This window comes from Aethalodelphis obliquidens, unplaced genomic scaffold (genome assembly GCF_003676395.1).
Source record: "Aethalodelphis obliquidens isolate GAN/ISIS:26980383/991018 unplaced genomic scaffold, ASM367639v1 scaffold21, whole genome shotgun sequence".
In the NCBI taxonomy this organism is placed as follows: Eukaryota; Metazoa; Chordata; class Mammalia; order Artiodactyla; family Delphinidae; genus Aethalodelphis; species Aethalodelphis obliquidens.
Genome location: NW_020837965.1, coordinates 1,102,733 through 1,116,143, shown reverse-complemented (window position 1 = coordinate 1,116,143; position 13,411 = coordinate 1,102,733). Strand labels below are relative to the sequence as shown.

Below are 13,411 nucleotides of genomic sequence, written 5' to 3'. Positions count from 1 at the left end.
GACTGGGACTTACGCCCAGGCCTATCCTCTTACCACAGTGCCCCTCCTTCCTGAACCCCTGCCCCAGCTTTGAGCCCCCTCACCTCCTCCCTTACCAGCTTTCTCAGCCTCTGGCTTAGCCCTGCCCCAGGACCTAGGATATCTGGTTGAGGTTGGAAAAGAAATCTGTTCGGATTCAAGATGTCCCTGTTTATACCAGGGACATTTGGCATTTCACGCCCTGAGCTTTCTCACACACTCACACCTACAGTGGTTTTTTGAGCACTAGTTGAATAATGCCAAGCGCTATGCTAGGTGCTTCAGAAATGTTACCTCAACATTCGATCCTTGGAGCTAAGTGATATTCCCATTTCACAGATGAGGAACCTGAGGTTCAGAGATGTTATTTCACTTGCTCAGCAGGTGGAAGAGCCAAGCTTTGAACATAGGTCTCGCTGCCTCCAGAGCAGGGGCCCCCTTCCTACACTATTGCTATGCTGGTGGCCCTGGGACGGGAGGGACAGGGGCCTCCCTCAGCTCCACATGCAGGCGGGAGGGCTATTTGCCCCACACTCAAAGCGAAATGAGGGTGTGTAGTCCAAAGGCTGGTGGGAAATAGGGAGCCTGGTCCTCATGCAAGGGGAGGCTGGAGGGAGTATTGGAAACCCCAGGCCGCCCCCAATCCAGTCACCCAACCTTCCTCTCCCCTCAGCTCCTGAAGATCCGCTCTGGGGACCGGCCCTCCTACGTGGAGCTGACGTTCTCTCAGCATGTGCGCTGCGAGTGCAGGTGGGTCCTCGGGTGTGGCAGGGACAGCCCCCACGAGCCTGGCAGCTTCAGCCAGGGGCTGCCCGTCCCTGCTTCCTAGTTGAGGGAGACCAGGGAAATCAGCGACCAGTGGCAGCTGCTTGTGTCTCCCCATCAGCCGGTTTTGCCCAGGGAGCTGGCCCCAGCAGCTGGACCACAGCTGCTGAGAAACCACAGGGATGGAGGGAGCCAGGGTCCCTCCCAAACTTGCCAAGCTCAGGGCACGCCATCTCCCTCCTCAAGCTGGGAGGCAGCTGCCACGGCCCTGGAAGAAGTGACTGGACTTAGTTCTAGGCCAGGCTGGTGCCCACGGGAGGGGTCAACTGGCTGAGGCGCGCAGATACGGACAAGCCCTGGTGGGAGGGAAGGGGCAGAGGGAAGGAGCTTTCTTTAAAGTCGCTCCCCCACCCGGGAGAGCCTGTCACCAGCACATCTTGCTGCTGGTGCCCAGGGTACTCTGAGCATTAGTTACCAGGAGCAGCAGGCCTGGCACTGCCAACCAGGTACAGGGAAGAGAGAAATGGGCTCAGGTGCTCTCCTGGTACCCCTGGGCCATGGATGGAGACACCAGACAAGAGGTCCTGAGCCCTATCCTGGGGCAGGAGGAGGGGGAGGACCACCATTTATGGTGCATCTCCTCTGTGCCTCGCCACGCATTAGGCACCTGACTGTGTTTTCTCATTTATTCAATAAACATCCATTGAGCACCGACTGTATGCTAGGCACTGTCCCAGCTCCTTGGGATACAGTGGTGAGCAAGAGAGACCAAGTCCCAGCTCGCCTAACAACCCTAGGAGATAGGTACCATTGTCGTCCCATTTTACGGATGAAGAAACTGAGGCTTGCTATGGTTACATGATTTGCCACAGCTAGTGAGTGGACCCCAGCCTGTCTAACCCCTAAGCTTGCCCTTTTTCTTGCTACCTCTCGTGGCCGTTACCACACTCTCCAGGAGCCCCGGTACTGCCCTGGGCTTGGTCCTGCCTACTGTCCTGGGCTCTGGCCACCCCTTTTGGATCTGTACCACTGTTAGAGGCCCTGCCCCAATCTGTTTCCTCCTGTCCCCCCTTGCCAGGGCTTGGCCATATAACAACAGTTCAGTAACAAACCCTCCCGGGCACAGTGCTTGACAGTGACCTTTCACCTTCCACATCACCTTTGCCCTCACAGCCTCTCTGTTGGGGCAGACAGATGAGAAGACTGAGGGTCCAAGAGTGTCTCTGACTGGTCCCAGATGGCAGAGACACGACCAGGCAGTCCCAGGAGGCGCTGGTACCCTGCCCTGGCTCCCAAGGGAGATGGCCAGCCTAGGGAGTCTTCCCTGACCTCAAAGCTTGCTGTCGCTGCGCTGCCCCATGCCCCCACTCTGGCTCCCAGGGGAGACTGAGGCCCTGTCCCCTTCCAGAGGGCTGGGCAACAGGGCCACCTTTCTTCTCTCTTCTGGGTCAACAGCCACAGCGCCCGGAGGCAGAGCCAGGACAAGCCTGGTGACTGTGGGGCGTTCAATCAGCTCCCCTCACCCCACCCTTCACCCTGGCCCCCTGATGTTGCCTGCACCGTCACACATCCTCAGGGTGGGGGGTGGCGCGATGTCCACCTGACAGGTGGCCTTGCGCCTCATTCACTGTCAGCGAGGAAACTCCCAGAGGGCACCCAGGAAGGAAGGGCAGATGCGAGGGAAGAAGTGAACAGAGAAAGGCAGCAGAGAGCAGACTCATTCCCCAGATTTGATGCCAAGAGGCAGAGGAGAGCAGAGGGTGTGGAGAGGACCCCCAAGAGGGCATTCACACCTCTCTTGGTGGGGTTACCAGAGGCTAGAGTGGGAGCGGAAGCCCCAAGGCCTCTGGGCATCTCTCCCTAACTAGCTCCATGCTACCCCCTAGTGGCTTCAGTGCCAACTACAGGACCAGCGCCGGTGATGTCCGAGGGGGCTTAGCGGGGCAGGGAGCCCCCGCTTACTGCTTTCCTGATTCTCCCCTGCTCCTCTCTGTTTTCCCAGGCCTCTGCGGGAGAAGATGAAGCCAGAAAGGTAAGCAGCCTGGCTGGGGCACCGGGCTGTTCTCAGGCCTGCCAGCCCCTGTCCTAGCATGGGGGTCCCCAGCCACTCTGTCCTGACGCTTTTGGCTTATTACAGGAGGAGACCCAAGGGCAGGGGGAAGAGGAAGAGAGAGAAGCAGAGACACACAGACTGCCACCTGTGAGTGCGCGGGGGGCCCAGGGATGGCAAGGAGGCTGGGCCAGCGGGGAGCCCAACCCTGCCAGCAGGGTCAGTGGTCGGGGAGGGACAAAGCCAGTGGTCGGGGGCCACAACCTAGAGATTCTAGGGCCTAGGAAGCCTCAGGTGAACCAGGACAGGAACCAGGAAGCCTTGCTTCTTGTCCTGGCTTAGCTCTAAGTTTCTGTGTGGCCTTGAGCAGGTCACGTCACCTCTCTGAGCCAAGTTTTTCTCTGTGTGTAGAATGAGGGGTCAGGGGGTCCACCAAGCATTCAGTCGGTCTACGTTTACTAAGCACTTACTGTGTGCCAGGTACGTCAGTGGGCAAACCAACAAGCTTCCTGCTCTTACAGGGCTTACATTCTAGTGCTAAAACGTCCAAACACTCAGCCAGGGCTACCTCCTGGTGGCCCTGGGGAAGGTGTAGCCCCTCACCGGCTCCCAGACCAATATTTCTTCCACCCTCCCAGGGAGCCTTGGGGTCCACTCGCTTCCCTTTCCCTCTCCATGTTACCTGCCCATTTGGCTTCACATCCGGAGGACTAGGCTGGAGTCCAAGCCTGAGTGTTGGGAGAGCAGGATTAGAGAAGGGAAAACCCAAATCTGTGAGAGTAAAGAGTAAAAATAAAGGATTTCATCATGCACAGTAACTCAGTCACACCACGGTTCTCCTTCAGGGCCTGTCTCCTTCCACCAACAGGACTCAGGAAATCATTTCATGCCATGGGACTGGGGCTGGCCAAGTCCTACCCCATGAGCCCAACCCTGCACGAGCGGAGACCTCCACCCCACTCTGTGAAGATAGGGATGCTGGGGAGGATTCTGGGTGGGTCCTCTGCAGGCACATGGCACTAATTTCTCCCCTGGGCCCAAGCAGCGACTGGGGGAGGAGCTGGCAGTGTAGTCAGTGCGGGGCTCCCCAGCTGGGCAGCCCCAGATGGAAAGCGGCCTGTCCTCTATCTGCTAGGGCAGCAGTCTTCAAACGTTTCATTCGGGAATCTCTTGAAAGAAATTCAAAAACTCACGTGCTCCCTTGTTCACTTTTAAGTTGACATTGAACTTTTTCATCAAAATTGTAAATAGTTGCAAAGGATGTAACTTCTGGCCGATCATGAATATTAATATTTTAATATAAAGCCATTATATCACTCTCCAAATGTATCCTGTGGAATAAGCCATCCTAATTTAATACCATCATCCACTCTTAAAAAAACTGAACAACAGCAACAAAAAAAATACATGAACGCTCTCCTTTGATAGTTGAATATTTCCATTGCTTCTTTTTTCCTTGAACTTGTCTTTCCACTTTACTTTCCCCACAGAATTTCAGCCTAATGTATTTTTTTTAATATTCAAATGTCTTTTATTTATCACCTTGTCATATTTATCTGCGACAACAATGGTTTGAATTATTTTAAATTTTCTGTGAGCAGAAAACTCGAAATTCAATTTTCTCTTGGAATGAATTATCACAATAATTATTATCAGTAGCAACTGATCAAAACAGCACAAATACATCATATTTTACTAGATGCTAAACGCAGAAGTACAACCCATCTTATTGGGAATGCACCTCAATGAGATGGATGCAGCTACTTCTTTTCAATTAGTTAATGAACTCAGTAACGAATGTTACCTCCTGCCAGACTGAGGCAGGATTCAATAGTAATCCCATTCCTGTGCATCGTTTTTTATAGATGAAAAGACTGAAAAACCATGTTCACATAAACAGGTAAATGGGACTGGAAGTCACTCAATCACTTGAACTCCTTCCAAGTTGTTTGCCAAAAACCTCAAGGTGATCTGCTACAAAAATTACTTCTCATGACAGATTAACTGACAATTCGGTTAAGCTGTTCTTCAATTTTGTTGAAAGCAGACTTGGAAACCACCCCACTTGCAAAATGCTTGCTTACCCAGTCAGTCACCATATTTCCTTTCTCAACGCCTACAACAATGTCTCAGATGGTTATTTTATTCAGTGTCCCCTCGAATCCTTCTTACCTTGGGGAAAAGTACTGTAACAGGATTTAGAATGGACAAGATGCTTCCTTCCTTCCTAAGGGAGAAGGGCAACTGGGAACAAGATGGTGGGAAGCAGACCTCAGGTGGAGAAGATGGGGGAAGCGGACCTCTCACGCAGACAGTTTTCAGGCAGAGTACATGGGAAGGCTGAAAACGAATTTCTTTAAAACCATCAGTACATACACCTTGGAAAACCTTCACGTACACCTAGGGGTTCCCATATCCTCGTTTGAAGACTGCTGTCCCAGAGTAAGCAAAGGCATTGATGCATGGAGCCAAATTGCGTTCAAAGTAGACTTCGTCTCTGACTAACTGTGTGACCTTGGGCAAGTTTCTTAACCTCTCTGAGCCTCAGTTTCCTCATCTGCAAAAGGATGATAGTGCCTTACTCATGGGATATTTTTAAGGGTAAACGAGAAAGTGCTTAGCGCGGGGCTGGGTACCTGGGTGCGTGCTTGGTGAGGGGTAGCTCCTAGATGCTTCTTGGCCTCGTGCAAGCAGAGATCCAGGCTTCCCATGCTCCCTGTCCAAGCTTCCCCTCTGGGTTTGTCCCCCCTCCCATAGGAGGGACCCCACCCTCCACACTGGGCTGATACCCCCTTTCTGTGTTTGATCTCTGGCAGGTGCGGCGATACTGTTCCCCGGAGGTAACCAGCCCCTCGGAGGAGAGAGACCCCACACCCAGCTCGAGTATTTATTACCGTCACACTCTCAGTTACCTCCCTGCTGGCACCTGCCCTCTATTTATTAGCCAATTGTATCCCTGCTGAATGACTCACTCCCTCCAAGAGGAGGGGCAGGGAGGGACAGGACCCTCAGGAATTCAGTGCCTTAAACAGAACGTGAGAGAAAGACAGAAGACAGACCCATGTGGCTTCAGCTTGGGAAGAAGCAAGACGTGTGGCTTTGTGAGGGGCAGGCCAGGCCCCAGAGGCTCCGGGGGTCACCAGGGGGCTGGAGAGGGAAGGACTGGAGACCCACCGCCTGCCCCCCGGCCTTGGGCTCCGCATGGACCAGCAGCCCTTGCTGGGGGAGCTCCTGGCCGGGGTGGGAGTGGAGAAGCCTGCTCCCACTGGCCCTGCTGGGAGAGTGAGCAGGCAGCAGCTCTGCACCCTCTTCCTGGCAGCAGCTCTACCCCTGGAGATCAGAACATTCAGCTGTGGAGAACAGTGGTTGCCTGGGGGCCTTGGCCACTCCTTGTCCCCTAGGTCTGGCCTCACATCTTGCCACTGCTTGTGCTGGGACATTGTTCTTTACGGCTAAGGCGTCACCATCCTGCCCCTCCCAGGGACACAGGCAAAGAGTGGCCCCAGGCTGGACATGGAGCGAGCTGCCCCCGCGTGGCTGTTTGACCACCAAGCCAGATTCTCTTGAATAAAGTATTTTAGTCTGGAAACAGCTTTCCAGGGGAGTGTGTCGGCCAGAGCAGCGGGCAATAGCAGGACATGGAAGCAGGACAGAAGTAAAAGGGACCGTGGGCTCCAGGGCTCCCCGGGGGTAGCTCGAGCCTGTTGCTGCAGCTCCCTGGGGCATCTTCTCCCAGGTGCTTTAGGCACGACCCTGAGGCCCACTCCTCCCGTAATGAGGGGTTCCCAGGATGGAGGCTTGGCCCCAAACTTGGGAGGCCCTGACCCCAGCCACCCCGATCACCCTCAAATTCAAGAGCACAGTCCCCTTCCTCTCCCCGCCAGGGCCACCCTATACCCAGCCCAGTGCCCTACCCTCTGGACCCTGAGTGAATGGGGGCTCCCAGGTGCCACAGATTGTGGCCCTGGGGGACTGAACTGCACCACCTCCAACCCACGCTGGCTGCTGAACGCAGGGATTGGCAGATGCTGCCTGATCTCTTCCTCCTTTGACCTCCTGTCTTCCTCTGTCTTCCTCCTGAACACCTTGGCATGAAATGAGAAAAAAATGTTTTTTCTTTTTTCAATCCCATACACTTACTCTCTGATTCCCTTCTGCCTTTGACCCACAAGATGTGTTTGTTTTCCTGTTGTGTTTTGGGAAGGGGAGCTCCCTGTTCTCTCTAATTGCAGGCTCCTCAGACAAAGCCACAAGGCCCGGGGGCAGGGGCCCGCCCCAGGCTTTGGAAGGAAGCCAAGGACGCTCCAGTGAGGTAGGTGGAGTGGGGAGGCCCTGCTGAGGCCCTTGGTGGTCTGTTCACCGAGGCCTGGGCCCCCCTGGAGGACAGTCTGGTCAGAATGTGCTTCTGGCTGGTGATCACAGAGTAGGGGTGGGCCAGCCCCGGGGGACACGCTTTGCAGAAGAAACGCACTTTCTCTCCAGCTTCTCCACTCTTGGGCTGGACGCATTCCCCGAGGCGTTGCCTCTGAGGGACTGAGAACTGAGAAGAGCACCCCTCCCCCTTAGGCTCTGATGTGGCCCCAGGGACCCTACCGCAGCCCTTGCAGCATCTCCAAGGCTCTCAGATTCACAAGTCACCCGCATGGAGGTCTGCCTCCCCACCCAGACCAGCCACCTCTGTAGAGAACTAGACAGAGACCAGGGGAGCATCCAGAGGCCAGAAGCAAAAGTCTGCATCCGGGCCAGAGCCTCACAGCAGGAGTCAGTAGGAAAGGAGCTGACTGTCCACCTGACTACACTGGCCGTCCTTTCAAATCATTTAGGACATAGAGGGCCCTTTTCCTTTGCTCTTTATATATTTGTGGAGCCCCACCTGTGTACCTGACACTGTCCTAGGCACCAAGGACTCAGTGGGAAATAAAACTCCCAGGACCTGCTCTCATGGATCTTGTATTTAGTGGAGAGACAGACCATAATCGTGGTCCAATAAGGATGTTGGGTGGACTTTATTCTTTTTCAAATTGGAGACTGGACCATAACTTAGGAAAAAGGGGTCTTGAGTATCCCACACTCTAAAACAAAGAAGAAGCAATTTGGGGCTGGACACATCTGCCTACAGGATTTATTAAGAGATGGCTGAAGTAATCCTGCTAGGCTCAAACATCACCCAGCATCCCCTTCCTCAGTCTCCATAAGCGGAGGACCAGGGAGGGGGAAAGGAGAGAGAAGGAGGGGAGGTCACCAGAGACCTGGGTTGCTGGCCCCTTCTCCTCTCCCTGGAGCTGGATTTGTCATTCAGATTAGCCCATGTGCTAGCTGGCTGGGAGTTGGAGGAATGGAGAACTGAATAGTGAGTAACAGAGGATGGGGAGAGGGGACACCTCAGCACCTCCAGTGGGAGTTTCCAGGGGGACATAGGGGAAGGTGAATGGCCACGAGCCTCCTTTCCCGTGTTCTCCCAAGAGGGATACGTGCAGATGAGGAAACCCCAGAGGCTCGAGGCTGTGGACCTAGGGTTGGGACAGTAGCTGAGTGGAGGTGTCAGGTATAGATCTGGAAAGGGCACACAGTAGGGAGCAGTGCGTGGGGTAGCCCTGTAGTGTGCAGTGCACCCACATGAGAGTGGACATCTAGACGCCCGTCATACGAGGCACATTCATAGCTGGAGAAGAAATGGCCACAGCCAAGAGAAACTTTCCCCTAATTTCTCCTTCCCGGCCCTGTGAAAAAAGAGAAAGGGACTTTGGCGAGGAAAATAGAGAGGAGTACAGGGGCAGACTACGCCTCTCCCCGCTCCCTTGAGCCAAGTCCAGGCCCTGCCCAGGGGAGAGAAAGGGCTTAGTCTTAAATTGGATGGACCAGCCTAGATGGGGCTGGACCTTTAATAAATTAAAGTGACAGGAACATTAGAAGGTCTGCCCAAGATGCTATTAAGAAACAGGAAAAGGAGGATCAACATAGTTAATCTACAAGCAATGATGAGAGAAAGAAACTGGTTTGTTTGTGCTCCCACGGTTTGCTCAATAAGCAATCTATACATGTAAACAGAGAAATTAACGAGAAAATGACTTATTGCCAGAATACGGTTCTGGCATATTAGAGATGGCCCTTCCTTTGAGTTGACCTGGGTCTGCTTTGATCAATAGAGTATAGCAGAAGGGACTTTATAATTGTTCCAAGTCCTTTAAAGAGCACTAGCAGCTTCTGCCTTGGTCTCTTGGAACCCTGGGCTGCCATGTAAGCAGTCCAACTATTGTGAGGTCACCATGTTGGAAGGAAGCCCAAGCTAGCAATTTAGATACGTATGGATATGTAGGCAGGGGTAGCAGCCAGCTTCCAGTTGCTCCAGCTCCCAGGCATTACAGTCATCTCAGCTGAAGCCCCAGACCCCATAGAGAAGAGAGACATTAGCTGTACCCACTGTCCCCTGTTTGATTTCCTAATCCATAGAATTATGAGATGTAATAAAAACAAAGTGTCTGGGGGCAGTTTGCTATGCAGCAATAGGGGCTGAATGGAAAATAAGGAAAGGTGATGAGATAGTGTTTGGGGAAGGTTCTCTAGACCAGGAGGTCACGGAAGGCCTCTCTGTGGAGGTGACATTTATGGTGAAGTTATGGTCATGTGAAGATCACTCCAAAACAGGACAAGAGCCCTTTGAACAGAAAACACAGCTGATGCAAAGGCCTAGAAGGAATCCCAGTGTGGCTAGAGCGTGATGAGTAAGGAAGGAAGGGCCAGGAGATGTGATGTTAGAGGTAGGCAGGTCATGAAGGGCTTTGCAGGGTAAGGAGTTTGAATTTTGTTGTAATGTAGAGGGAAACCACTGGAGGGTTTCAAGCAGGGGAATGAAGTGGCATTACGTACATTTTTGAAAGATCACTCTGCCTTCCATGCGGAGGATGGACTCTAAGGGCACAAGCCCAGAGGTACAAATACCACCTCGAAGGCTATAGCAAATCCAGACAACCAATTATGGTGGCTTTGTCTAGGAAGAAGCACATGGAATGGAGAGAAGTAGAGTTTGGTCTTAATTATGCATGTGGGCTTGTTACTCCGATCATTCATTCATTCATGAACATTTTTTGAGTCTACTAGGACCAGGCATTTTGTAGCAGATACATGTGTGAAGGGGCAAAATATGTTAGCACATGAAAGTCTTTCCAGCGTCCCCACTTACTAAAGAAAATCCCATTCTGGAAGAAATAAGGATAAAGAGAGAGGTCTTAGCTGGAAAGACTAAGTTGTCTACCTGAGAACTAAGAGAGAGAAGGCACGATTCTGAGAGAGAAATAAAAGATGCCAGGGCCAGAGCTAGAGAAAGAGCTTGGTGCTCTGCTTGGAGCTTCTGATGATTTAAGACAGCATGGGGAGCGAAGGAAGGGTTTGGGGAATGTTGCTACACTTCCCTAATGCTGAAGGCCCTAATGTTCTTAGGCAGAAACCCAACCCAGTGAAACACCTGGATTAGCTAGGATTACACAGAGATAGCTAAGACATTGTCCCTGCTCCTAGAAAAACTCGTCAAAGGAATCAGATACGCACAGGTGATCACAACAGAAGGAAAGAAGGCCACATAGCTTCAGCAAAGGCAGATGGAGTGCTACTAAAGAAATCCGAGCTGAGGTGATTTACCCATGGAGAAAGTCAGGGCCAGCTTTGCAAAGTCAGTGACATTGAGGAATAGGCAAGCCTGAGTGCAGGGAGATGGCTGGGGAAGGTGTTCTAGGTGGAGGCAACCCACTAACAAAGACCCAGAGGTGCACCCCCTCCCCCAAATCCAGGGTAAAAGCCAGGGCTTTTCCAGTGGTTCAGTGTGACTGATGCATAAGGTAGGTGCAGCAGAGGAGTGATGGATAAGGCCAGAAGGTGGGCTGGGCCCCAGGCGCCATCCTTGGGAGTCAGGACTTTGGGAAGCAGTGGGAGGCACGGAAGTGTTTTAGGCAGGAGGGTGAGGTGATCTTGGAATTCCAGGCTGAAAGAAAATTTACAAATAATCCATTTCCATACCCTCATTTTGCAAATGAAGAAGCTGAGGGCCAGGTGCGTCCAAAGCCGTGGAAGTTAAGTGAGTCAGAATTTCACAATTGACCAGTAAGTGACAGGAATGGAATTGAATCCAGATCTGGATCCAAACTCCGTGCTCTCTACCCCTCACCGCATCATCTCTCCTCAGGATGGAGCGCAGAGGAGGGGAGGGGAGGAGAACTGTGTCTGCTCCAAACCTAAGAAGCAGGCCAGACATCTGCGTGGTGGGTCCACAGAACGGGCCCCTCTGCACACACTGGTGGGAAACCGAGGCTCCAGACAGGGCGGTGACAGGACAGAGCCTTGGTGTGGAAAGACGGCTCTGTCAGCACCGGAGCCCGGCAGCTGTTTTCCTAGAGAAGGCCGACCCTTCCCTTTCCTGAGGGAAGCCTGGAGTGTGCTCTCCCTACCCCGACGCTGGCTGTGACTGAGGCAGATGAGGGCCTGGTCCCTGCTAGCCATCTGTGGATCCCACCTCACAGGCCACGGGGCTCCAGGCCAAAAAGATAGTGTGTTTCTAGCCCCTGAGGTAGCTTTTTACCATGGCAACCACCAGGCAGGACAGTCCGGCGGGGAGGAGGGTGAGGGCTTCCCCACGGGGCTGGGCACCCTCCCACCCGCATTCCTCCCACGGAGAGGGCGTTACCTGGGTGACGGGCAGAGGGCCCTGCGGCCATACTGACCGTCCGTCGAGGCACTTTGGAGAATCAGCCCCTGTCCTCACTGGACTCGGAAGAGGAGAGTCCCCCACCGCCAGCCCCCATCTCTAGGCCTATCCCTTCTTCTCTCCCATCTAAGGCCCCGGCTCCCCCACCCCCACCCCCACCCAGCAGTCAGCCCGGGCCCCCCATGAGTCACCGTGTGAGCCACTCAGCAACGGGAGCCTCTGTGCTCACACAGCCAGGCCGGCAGCCCTGGTTGTTTACAGACATGTAACCGCCTGACGCCCCCAGCGGGGGTCTGAGGTTTAGACTGTAATGATGGTGATATCCGCCCCTCCTTGAGCTCTTTATCCCTCCCAAAGCTGTCCCTGCCACAGTCCTCTTCGGAAGCCTGTGAAGTCTTTTCATTTGCCAGACAAGTTGGAAGGAAGTACTGAGAGGGTGAGAAATCTGCCCGAGGAATTCCAGCCCCAGAGTCTCTGGAGGGTCCAGGGGGCTGACAGCTGGCCGCGGCTGCCACACAGCGAGGCAGAAGCTGAGGCCTCGTGGGCTCTGATCGGCTCATGGACCCCGGGCCAGCCCTTTGGGGTCGTGGAGGTCATCACTCAGGAGGGAGGGCCCAGTCGGAACCTGAGGGTAGGGGGGAACCTGAGGGTAGGGGGGCACCCGGGAGCTATGCCTCCCCCACCCCAGATCACTGGAAATACAACTTCTCACCAGACCTGCGGAGGTAAGGAGGGGATAGCACTCTTCTCTCACAACCAAGTCCTGAGTCCAAATCCAGGAAGCTCTGGGTGCCTTTGGGATCCTTCTTTAGAAACCAGTCCTGGCCAATCAGGATTAGCTGTAGCACAAAGACTCCCCCTGGGCTGTTTCACTGAGACCCTTCATCTTCATGTATGTGTGGACTGCCCTGCCATCTCTTCCCTTCTCTTTCCTTCTCTTCCCATCCTCTTAGGAAAAGATGGATTGTTATGTGGCTATAGTAACAAGTAACTCTTAGCACCAGTTATCTACCCGGCTTCTTCTACGACCACTTGTTTCAGTAACCATGCTCCTGGAGCCGCACGCTCCAGCAGTCATAGCCCACCCTTCTGAGAATAACCAGTCAGCAGCGATCTCACTCCATTGAGGGTGCTTCTAGAGCCAAAGGTCGACCATTCCTAAACACTCTGAAAGTTGACCCATCGCTGAACTCCACGCTTCCCCAAAGCCTATATGAGATGACCTCTCCCCCTTGCTCAGAGATGCCTTTGCAGGTACAGCTCTCTTAAGCAAGCAGTACACTCAAGACTCTTCTTTCTGATAGTGAGCGGTCACATCTTCCTTTAAAACTCTGCCCCCCACCCAGATATTTCCTATAACCTATCACAAATTCCTCCAAAATCCAGAGAACGAGCAATACATTGTTTTCAGCTTTGGTATAAATTTGGCCTAAGCTGGGCCCACAAGTGCTTTCCTTCTTATCCCTCTGCCCTCCCCCAGCATTCCAGCTCCATCCTGGACCCACATGGAGCATCCACAAGACAAATAAACCTCTCTTTTGATAAAGTGGATCACTTCCCTTGGCATAATTTTGGGCATGTTGCGTTATGTCAAATGACCCCCTCCTCCTCCCACCACCAGGCATGAAGACAGGGAGAAGGGAGGAGGTGGAGGAGACATCCTGACACCGAAATGAGATCGTAATATATTCATGATGTTATAACTTGCTTCTTAAACTTAATATGTTGTAGACATTCCCCACAACGATAGATATTCTTCTACGATATAGTTTTTTAAGCACTGAATTGCTTTGCGTCACTTGGATATCCCGTAATTTGATTACTTGATCTGTTGCTGGATATTTAGTTTCTCTTTGTTGTTGTTGTAATAAACAATACTATGA

At 53.0% G+C, this 13,411-nt stretch overlaps 1 protein-coding gene across 9 annotated transcripts in view; it reads left to right on the top strand.

Annotated features, from left to right (window-relative positions):
• PGF (placental growth factor) overlaps positions 1 to 13,411 on the top strand; it is a 20,145-nt gene extending 6,734 nt beyond the window's left edge. For 2 of the 9 annotated variants that reach the window (XM_027120047.1, XM_027120051.1), the window contains 5 exons: positions 692 to 768; positions 2,786 to 2,815; positions 2,921 to 2,983; positions 3,679 to 3,827; positions 5,650 to 13,411. In XM_027120047.1, the coding sequence (XP_026975848.1) occupies positions 692 to 768; positions 2,786 to 2,815; positions 2,921 to 2,983; positions 3,679 to 3,827; positions 5,650 to 5,777 (447 nt within the window). In that variant the 3' untranslated portion in view covers positions 5,778 to 13,411. The remainder of the gene's footprint in view (positions 1 to 691; positions 769 to 2,785; positions 2,816 to 2,920; positions 2,984 to 3,678; positions 3,828 to 5,649) is intronic. The other 7 variants (XM_027120049.1, XM_027120048.1, XR_003435560.1 and 4 more) reach the window with 6 other exon arrangements.